The sequence below is a fragment of the Kryptolebias marmoratus genome, linkage group LG2 (genome assembly GCF_001649575.2).
Source record: "Kryptolebias marmoratus isolate JLee-2015 linkage group LG2, ASM164957v2, whole genome shotgun sequence".
Taxonomy (NCBI): Eukaryota; Metazoa; Chordata; class Actinopteri; order Cyprinodontiformes; family Rivulidae; genus Kryptolebias; species Kryptolebias marmoratus.
The window spans coordinates 36,814,978-36,825,650 of record NC_051431.1 but is presented as its reverse complement, the minus strand read 5'-3'; the positions used below and the strand labels follow the sequence as shown (position 1 = coordinate 36,825,650).

Genomic DNA, 10,673 nt, shown 5'->3' with positions numbered 1-10,673 from the left:
TCCAAGTTTTGACTGTAACTGCTTTACTTCTCAACATAAGATGATTTTAGTCAAAAACTCCAGAATGAAAAATGGCTGGCAATATGTATTCATTCCAGAAATGTTGGGTATTTAATTTTTTTATTTACAAGATTAAGTGGGATTAAACTGGACACTAATAATATCCATTTAAAGATAAGATCCCCAAAATTCACATTTGCTGCATTTTACATGCAAGGTTTTTTTTATTATTATTTTTTATGTAGTTTATTAAATTTACTTTAATGTGAAATTATCCTAATGCAAAACATCAATACAGACTTTAGCAGAAGGATTAAAACAGTTTTTCATGTAACAATCTTATTATTTCTCTTTTTATTTAAGTACATTTTTTGTATTATTAGTTCCCGATAATTCCACATCTGATCAGTAATTTTCATATTTTTTTGTGCTGAGTTTGACATGAAAAAGAATCGATTTCACACATCTGTTCTTGTTATGAAATAGTTTATTAGATGGGTTTAACAAAATAACTTTCATGCTACATTGATTATTTTACTAAATATCACATTTTATACAGACATGAAGGTTTTTATCATTCAGAACCAAAACTGCCATAGTAAAAGGAAAGTAAACAAACAGTTCATACATCAAACAGAAATACAACACAAATACAGAACAAAATCGTGGATTACAAGTTCAAAAAGTCCTGATCTATAACGTCACTGAAAACAGAGTTCAGTTCTGAGACGAGGTTGATAAAACAAAGAAAGACTGGATCCAATCAGAAACTGATCCACGTTCGGCCTTTCCACCAGGTTTCACATAATTCAGCCTTCAGAGTTACTTTTTATCACCCTCTCCCCAAAAGGACAAAGGGCAGTAGTGTTTTTGCTCCTGTCTGTGTGTGTGTGTGTTTTATCTGTTAGCAAAATATCTCATGGATTTTAATGAAACTCTGAGAAAGTAAACATAAGATATACATCTATAACTGATTAAACCTTGGAGTTAACCCCAGTCATCATGGCTACCAAAGCTAAGCAATCTTAGAAAACACCCAAATGACTCTAACTCAGTCAATTTTACAGTTATTGAGCTAATATTTGTTGTTACAGTAGCTGGGAGTCATCCATAATTTATACTCAAAGCACTAGTTGATCCAATATTTCTACATAAAACTTTGGCATTAACTATCAAAGTCAACTCTGCCTGTCTGTTAGCAAAATAATTCATGAACTACAGAATGGATTTTAATAAAACTGTACGTCTGCAATTTATTAACTTTTGGAGTCAATTCAATCTAAGATGTCTGGCACAGCTAGCCAACCTTAACCAACACAAAAATGGCTACAACTCAGGTAATTTTAAAGATATTTGACTAAAATCAGACATGGTAGTAGCTGAGAGTTATATCCTCTGAGAGCTAGCACATCTCATGAGATCTCACATAGTATTGCCGTTTAGGTCACTTTCGAGATTTGACCAAAATGGCTACAACTCCATCTTTTCTCATCATAAAATGATCTCAGTTTAAAACTTTGGCCTGAAAGGCGGCAGGCGACATGTATTCCTTCAGGTAATACGAGGGCTTTAATTCTTTCATATCTAACAGACATGTAAAACAAGTTAAAAAAAAATACAGATAATGGTGGAGGGGGCCAACTAAAAGCCCACAAGTCTTCATCATCCAGCTCAACAGTCCAACTGGATCAGACCAGACATCAGAATTACGGGTTCAGTGTGAACTCGTTATAGTCTTCTATGTCCAGCTCCTGGTCTGAGTCATCTGACACGTCAGAGTCCAGATCTGTGTGAGTTTGCTGCATGGTCAGAGGACGCCCACAGTGGCCACCCTGCTCCACCTGGGAGGCCGGGCCTGTCTGGTTCTCCTCCAGGTTCTGGACCCCCACCTGTTCTGACGTCTTGTCTCCTTTACTGCTCCTCCCGACGGCGCAGTCATCCTCCACCTCCCGCTTCCCACCCATGGGGTTCTCCTGACACACACGAAAAAAGTATGAAAACGTGACCCGTATAACTTCAGCACCGATTTCAGAAGAAAGCTTCTCACCTGTTTTAGTCTTCGCCACTTCGCTCTTCGATTCTGAAACCAAGTCTTTACCTAAAAGAAAAACAAACAATTAAATAAACAACTATGATTTTGCCAGCATGACAAAGATAAATATATGAGTCTCACTAAAAAATCAGTGTGAGTTTCTAACTGAGGCTCAAAGTGTAGCAACGTGAGAATCCACCTGCGATCAGCGTTCTGCAAGCATCTCTGCACTGTTTCTGATTGGGTCAAATGTCGGGAATCATGACTCACCAGGAACAATGATTGATTAAAAGTTAAGCACGAGGAGCCAAACCGAGGCACAGCTGGATGAGTGCCAGGAAACTTATTCAACATACTGAGAACCATACTATACACAGTCTACTGTTTGCACAGAGAGGAGGATCATTAAATCTGTTTGGAATTTAAGTCTTGGCCAGACAAGATGTGGATGCAAAACATGAGAGTGGAGCTTTCAGGGAAAACAACCCCTCCATGTCAGTAGCAGGGGAGACGGAGGCAAACCCAGAGCACAGACTCATCCTTTAAAAAGAAACAAATTCAATAAAACAAATTATAAACACAACAAAAGACTGGCGTGGCAGCAAAAATACAAACAAAAACAAAATCCAAAGCTTAAAGCAAGGCAAGGCAAGGCAAGGCATGGAACATGGTACAGTACAAGTGTGAGAAAAAGGAATGACCCAGTGAGGAGCGATGAACAGAGGCCAGCTTTTAAAGACAGAGAGTGAAATGTCAATGAGTTGCAGCTGGGGACATGATGAGAGACAGGTGAGGTGGGCGTGGCAGGCGTGATCGGAAAATTACTAGACAGGTGAAAGGTGACAAAGAAAAACACAGAAACAAAGACCCCAAAATCCATGACACTCCACTTTGAGTGGCAGTGAATGGAAATCCAAACTTCTGATGTGTTTGCTAAGAAAACCACTTCAAATAAGACTACAGCATTCTTTTGAAGCTTTTAAGTGCCTCAATATTATGGGGGTTAGAATACTGGGACTTTGTCTCCCAGTTCCAGCACCTACACTGAAATAATGGCAGTTCTACTGCAGAATCCTTTTGGTTTAATACTGACCATAAACATGAGCTAAATCAGGGGTGGGCAACATTTGTGTCCAGGGGGTCATTTTGACTTAGTTAATGAGATAAAAGTGAATGGTAAATGGGCTGTACTTATACAGCACCTTTCTAGCCAACCAGGCCACTCAAAGTGCTTTACAACACAATCTGCCATCATTTACCCATCCACACACATTCATACAGCACTCTGCTGCATCTCTACAAAGCTAATCTGAATAAATCATTCTATAGAGACTAATCAGGGATTTAAACTCCATTCATACAACGATGGGGCACATTGAAGGCAATGAGGGGTTCAGTGTCTTACCCAGGGACACTGGACAACATGTGACTGCATACTGGTGGAATCAAACCTCCAACTTTCTTGTTGGAGGACAACTGCTCTAACCACTGATTCTCAGCTGTCCACACATTGAATAGAAACGTGCCACCTGCATCTACCAAACATAGCATCACATCATCTGCAAACAGTCAGAGTGAAAGCTCTGCTCAGTTTTATTGTATGGTAACATGTAGCTAATAGTTCCAGCATATCTGTAGATTAATTTATTTGAATTTATTAAAGTGCATATGTCAAAACACTTATTCAGGGTCTAGAAAAAAAGTGAAACTAGGAAATAATAAGTTGAAAAAAAAGGGAATTTAGGACATAGTCAATTCAAAAAAGAACCAAGCTAAAAAAAAAAAAATTAAGATGAGAAGCAATATAACCAAGAACCACTAAAGCAGAGAAAAAGTGAAGTCAAAAAAATTGTAGGTTAAAAAAATAAGAGTGAAACTAAGAAAGAGTAAAGTCAGGAAACAGACAAGGCGAGCTACAGTCATACCAAGCAACAGTTAAGCTAATAAAAAGTAAGCTGACACAGTGAAGCTGACAAAAAATTAATCCGAGATCCAGGACAGCCAAGAAAAGGTGAAGCAGGGAAACAGTCAAGCTGAGAAAACCATAGACCAATTGTCAATATATTTATATGAATAGTAATGTTGACATACAGTTTAGAGGAGAAACAGTCAAACCAAATAAAGTCAAGGCTGAGAACCAGTTGTGTCAAGAGAAGGTGAAGCCGAGAAACAATGGAGGTGAATGAAAAAAAAGTTAAGGCCAAGAAACAGAGAAGCTAACAACTTTACTGTCAAAAAGAAGTTAAGCCAAGCAACAATCATGCTGAGAAAAAGTTGGGCCAAGAAGCCAAAGATCAGTGATTTCCCCCTCCAAAACAGTAAAAGGCACCTGTTGAAGAATTCACCAGCTAATGAGGTCCGGGGACATGCCACCCAGAAAAACAAACGTAAAAATTGCTGTGATTTGGTGCAATTTGAGTGTAATATCATAACACGAAAAAGATTAAATTAAAACAAATTTACAGTCTAAAAAACACAGAGGTTGACCCCTAAATGGCAAACAATACACTACAGCTTAATCTTAAAATATATCAAACTCCAAACTGGTTAAAAAACTGCCAATAAAAGGATTAAAATTCTCCAAAGTTTTACAAACAGGCATGATTCTAATTTACCTATTGGGTTGACTTTGAAAGGAGATGTACAGTAAATGTCTGATTCATAAATATTTGATGTAATTTAGGAGAAAACAGACAATTCTGTTCATGTTGGGGAATTTTACAGCCTGATTTTGCTATTTGTAGACCTCCCTAAATGCTGGTTTCACTTCTGGTGTTTGCCTCTTTCCCCATCCACACTGAAAACAAAACTAAACACAACACCTGCTGAATATAGACACCAAAGTTAGGCCCAATGTGTTATTCAAAGTCAGCTTTATAGAGTTGTCGCCTGCTCCAGGCTAAACTAAACATGTAATACATTAAACAAAAGAAGAAACTATGCAAAAGCTCTATATTAATCAATGGCAAATTCAGCATTGTGCAGCTCAGCCGTCTCAGTTGCTAAAACAAAATGGGTGGCCCACACACTAATGGTGGCTCAAGATGAAAATATTAAAACTGAACAAAAGTTGGATCTTTTTTACAGTGTGGTTTCCAGACAGAAAGGGTAAGACACTGGAATAAATTTTTGGGAAAGTAGGAGGTGATTTTTGGGGCTGTAGTGGGTGTTTCAGTCCCAATCAGAAAACACTAAACGAACACCGTACAAGCTTGGTCAAAAAAAAAAATATCTGCAGAAAAATGATTACAAGCTTTTTCTGTTGGAATGCTTAGTCAAAAAAAAGCTGTTGTAATATTTTAGCATATACTGCCTGTCTATGGGAGAGGCTTGTTTGGTAAAGAAAGACCCTTCAGTCAAATCCTTGATTTGGTCCTTGATTTGGTCTCCTGAGCTTCTGGATTCAGGTGAGGAAGTCCTTCCAGAAGTTCCACATCCTGTCTGTGTAGAACTCCACGGCATGGTTCCTCATCTCAGCTGGATCGGAACTCAGTTTTCCATTTGGGAGTCGAAGGACGATCTTGTGTTTTTTAAGCTAGTTGGTGGGTCCATATCTTAGATGTTGTTAAAGCAGCTCTGACTGCAGCTCCTTTGGTTCAGTCGAAGTCTCTTGGACTGTATTCAAGTCTGTGAAGTTGTTAAGACAGAAATATTTTCCAGGTGTTTCCTCTCTTCTTTTATTTCCTGCACTGCTCTTGTAATGTTAGCAGTGGTACCAAGAGAACATTGCTGGCAGCAGACTAATTTGGGCCTTTTCTACTTTTCACTGTTGAATTAGTGTAGAAAAATCACATCCATTGATCTCTGATGAGCCCAGAAAAGTTGAACATTTTCCAAGAAAATTCAAATCGTGTAGTAATTTTAAAATTAAAATGCCAAAAAGACTGTTGTTTCCCAGTGGATAAAAACAGTCATTTTCATTCAAATTAGATGATCTGTAAGAACGTCTGAAAAAAATTGGTAAAAGATCCCCAAATAGATCACTTTGCTGCACTAACCTGACCATCAGAAACTTGAACCTGATATTGTCTGCTTGAAGGATTTTTCGATCTCAAGGCATCTGCCAAGTCTGCTTTCTTCAGGATGTGAAACAGAAACAGCAATGATTGAAAACAGGGCTCTTCTCCATCCCAATCTAAAATTAGTGCAACAATTCCAGTCACCACCTAAAATAATGTTTTCTCCATGATCAGGGCTTTCTAATTTTCCTATCGAAGACTTAAAAGCACCTTCCCTTTCAAAACTCTGGTTCAGCAGCTTAAATAATAATAAAATTTTTAAAAAGATCTTCAATCTGAGCTTTCAGCATAAGGACTTTGCCCTTTGTGTTCTCCATGCTTGATTAATATTTATGTTTAATGAGTGAGAAAACAAGATGACAACCCCTGGAGTAAAATATGTCCTATGACTGAGAGCACATTGTCCCACAACCACCACCACTGTAAACCCCAGTTAATTTCATTGTTATTATCTCTGTAAACTAAATAAATAAATTTAAAAAAACACATCCAACATCCCGCCCAGGGCCGGAGCCAGCAGCTCCTCCTCAGCCGGTGGTTTCTGTGAAATCCTCAGACCCGAACGCTTCATGAAAACAACAATCCTCCTGTTCACCCCTTAGCCCCAGCAGATACACTCTCAGCCCGGGAACGGACCGGGTGAGAGGACCGAACCAAGAAGGCACAGAACAAAACATCAGTGTTGTTTTTTTCAGAACAAAACTGTAGGAAAATGTTTGAAAAGCAATATCAGACTCATCTCCCAGCATGCACCGTGAAATAAGTTATTCATAAAGTATATGCAGGCTATTTTATTTATTTTTTCAATGAAAAAGTCGGTTTATATGAAAAATACATTTGTCTTTTCCGCTAAAATCGTTAAAGGAGAAAATGCAGATTTTTCTGCTAATCCTTTAAAATACGTTTTTTTAAAGTCTTCTTTTAGCTGGTTACTGTTAGAACTTTAACTCCCAATAATAATCATAATAATCCTGACATAATGAAAAGTGGTTCTTTAAAATCCTCTCATTTCTTCACTTCCTGTAAATTTTCAGTTTTTTTTAGAATTTAATTTTTAGACCATTTTATGTCCAACATATTCAGGTGTTCTTAGTTGTTATTATTGATATGATTGTGCTCGTTTTAGTCACACAGGGGCCAAGTCTTCAAAAAAACATCAGCTATGTTAAATATGAGAGTAAAAGAAAAGTTTGTGTTTTTAGTGTTGTCTGAAAGGTTTGATGTAAATATTCTGCACTCAGCTTTGTTCATTCTTCTTCTTCTTCTTCTTCTTCTTCTTCTTCTTCTTCTTCTTCTTCTTCTTCTTCTTCTTCTTCTTCTTCTTCTTCTTCTTCTTCTTCTTCTTCTTCTTCTTATTATTATTATTATTATTATTATTATTATTATTAATAATAATAATAATAATAATAATAATAATAATAAGAAGAAGAAGAAGAAGAAGAAGAATTATTATTATTATTATTATTATTTCTAGCTGCCATGTTACTTTGAGCAAATTTCTTTTTCAAGTTCAGGTTAGATTTTGTCAGTCTGAAAGCACCAGGCGTTGTTTTGGATTTTTCCAGACTGTTCCTACGGTCCCTAAACGGAGCGCTCCCGGTCTGGTTGGGGTTCCCTCATCAGAACCGAGCTTGTTCCGGTTCGGGTTCCGCTCACCTGTCTCTCGCTGAGCTGCAGCATCTTGGCCAGCCGCTTCCTTTCCGGGGGGGACAGGTACTTCTGCGTGTCGAACTTCTTCTCCAGCTCGACGGTCTGGTCGTTGGAGAACCGAACCTGGCCGCCTTTCCTCTTGTGGAGGGGCCGCTGGATGAAAGGGCTCCAGAGCAGAGGTTTACCTTTGGAGACACAACAGAACACTGAGCCGTGCGCGCGTGTCTGTTAGCAAAATATCTAATTAACCACAGCACGGATTTTATTGAAACTTTCAGGCAACAATCACTGGATACACATCTACAACTGATTAACCTTTGCACTCAACCCGATTTAAGATGGCTGTTACAGCCAATCGAACGTAAAAAACACCAAAATGGCTCTAACTCGGTCAGTTTTAAAGATACTGTACTCAAACGTGGTGTGGAGGTAGCTGAGACTGATCCCCGACATATTCTGGGTGCTAACAAGCTATTTGTTTAAAACGTTGCCAGTAACTTATTTTGGAGTCACCGTGTCTGTTGTCAGAATAGCTCACGAACCCCTGAACGAATTTTAATTAAACCTTCAGGAAATAATGACTGGATGAACAAATACAACTGATTAAAGTATAGAATGAAACCCGATTCAAGATGGCCGCCACAGCCAGTCGAACTTAAAAATCACTAAAAAAATGACTATAGCTACATTTACTTTGAGCTGCGACTTTTTCACAACACTTCCTCTGAGCGGGACATGTTGGCATACCGCGTTAGATAGCATAACATTTTTTATTTTCCGAAAGTCCATCAATAATCATGAGAGGATTTTTCACTGTGGAGTGAAAGACGGCGGGCGATCCCTTCAGGGAATGCTATTGGTATTTCTTTTTAACCAATCAACAACATCAATATTGTAGTTTATATTCCCCAGAGTTGGCTGATAAATACTCGGTACCTTTTTGTTTCGTTCATACAGGATGGATCTGAGACTCGCTGCAGCAGCAGGCTTTTTAAAAACAACAACTGGACACAATGTTTTCATTTAGATTAATATTTTTAAATTAAATCATGTGGTGCTCATCTAATTAGACAGACTAGCTTTATTTAAGACAATGAATTCTCTTGAAATATTAAGTCCTTCATGTTGGAAAATATGTAAAATGAGTTTTAAATATTGCAGGATTTTTCTTTGTCTTCATTCTGCTGCATGTTGGCAGACACCCATCCCATGCTCATGCCCTCGTGCACATTTCTCTAAATCCGACAATAATCCAACAGGACATATACAACACGCCAGTTTTAAAGGCCCATATTAAGTATTAAAAGCCTCTAATTAAGCTTTAGGTCGTGGAAGGAAAGCAAGTTAACGATGTCGGAGGAGAACAGAGCTGTTTGTAAAGGCCTGTCTGCGGCCCCTGGAACAGGACATTAGTTGGATGTTTGGAGGCTGTGCTCCTCACAAAGAGCCAATCAGACCTCTGCTGTTAATGAGCTGCTGGAAGCGGCGGCCTGTCATTCTGCAGGAAGGCCTGACAAGAGACAAATCTGTGCCAGAGATCCGTTCCATGCTTCATGTTTCCTGCTGCTGCTGCAGCCATGACTGGGGTCTACAGAGGGGCTTCAGCAGGACAGCCAGAGCAACCTGTTTGATTTCTGTGGGTTAAAGAGACTAACAGAAACTAGTTGCATGCAAATATTTACACTATACATGGTTATTTTATACAAACTGTATATTGTTATAGTGATACTGATATGTATATTAAGCCTGGGCATTTTTAAAAAGAAAAACATCAATAAAAACGTGGTCATGTTCTGGTTCTGCTGCTTAGAGTTTCTGCTTTTAAAACAAAAACATTAAACAAAACGAAATATTAGTTATTATTTCACAGACTGCTGAAAATAGTTACTACTGTGAGAGATTTTACTGAGTTTTTTAATGAACACAGATAGTACCCTACTGATATGAAAGAAGGAAAAAACGTATCTTTTTATATGCTTGTTACTGCAAAAAAATCTAATATAGAAATTAACCAGAAAAGATTTTAAAAAATCAACAATTAAATATCAAATACATAAAAGTGATTTTAATATGTACAAAAAGAAAAAAAAGAAAAAGAAAATATCAAATTAACGAAATAAATGTGATTAAGTATAAAATGAAATAGAAAGTTAAATAATCTAAGAAAACAAATAAAATGAAGTATTACAAATAAAATAAAAAAAAACAAGAAAGAAGATCAAAATAAAAGGATGAAAACGAAATAAAAAAGTTCAAACTTTAGTAGAAAATATCAAAGTCATGAAAGAAATAAAACTAAATCTATAAATGAAATTAAAAATGAAACAAAATGATCAAGGTGAAACAAACAAATGCCACCAAAAAATTACAATAAAAAAACTAATGAAAGAAAAAAATCAAAATCAAAAATGAAATTAAATTAACTAAAAAATATATCAAAAATTAAAGCCTGACCCAAACTAAATAAATATAAATATTTGGGTTTTAGAATTCGATTTAATACATAGATGACTCTGGAATAGGTCTGAGTCAAAAATAGATAAAATAGTAATAATAATTAAACATTAAAAACAAACAAAAAGTGTGGAAAACTCAAAGCGTTTCAACAAACTGGACTAAAGGAGTCTGTTCGAGTCAACAAGTCAGAAAAGCTCTGCGGGTTTAGAAAGAGACGGAATGTTTCTTTATTTCCTATTAAAACGAAGAAAGCTGAGATCAGGCCGAACTGAGGCACCGACAGGAGCCTCTCCTGCTCACACACTCTGTCTCCTCCTGCTCTGCTCGCGCGCGGAGAAAGTCAGCCTCATCCCCGCGGGGGTGGGGGTGGGGGGGTGCAGAGGAAGTGCAACAATATGGGCAAAACGGATCCTGAGCTATCAGAGGCCGAGTGTTTCCTGAATATGTCTGTATTGAGGATGTCGATAAAATAATCAGGAGCGTGCAGCGGGCTCGTGAGGAAGCGGCTGGGCCGG

General features: G+C 37.6%; 1 protein-coding gene across 1 annotated transcript in view; it reads right to left on the bottom strand.

Moving 5' to 3' along the window:
* Window positions 1–469: 469 nt before the first annotated feature.
* Window positions 470–10,673, bottom strand: part of hhex (hematopoietically expressed homeobox) — an 11,722-nt gene continuing 1,518 nt past the window's right edge. The window contains exons 2-4 of the mRNA XM_017431833.3: window positions 7,708–7,886; window positions 2,048–2,098; window positions 470–1,973 (exon numbers count right to left, since the gene is read on the bottom strand). Coding sequence (XP_017287322.1) covers window positions 1,707–1,973; window positions 2,048–2,098; window positions 7,708–7,886 — 497 coding nt within the window. The 3' untranslated portion in view covers window positions 470–1,706. The remainder of the gene's footprint in view (window positions 1,974–2,047; window positions 2,099–7,707; window positions 7,887–10,673) is intronic.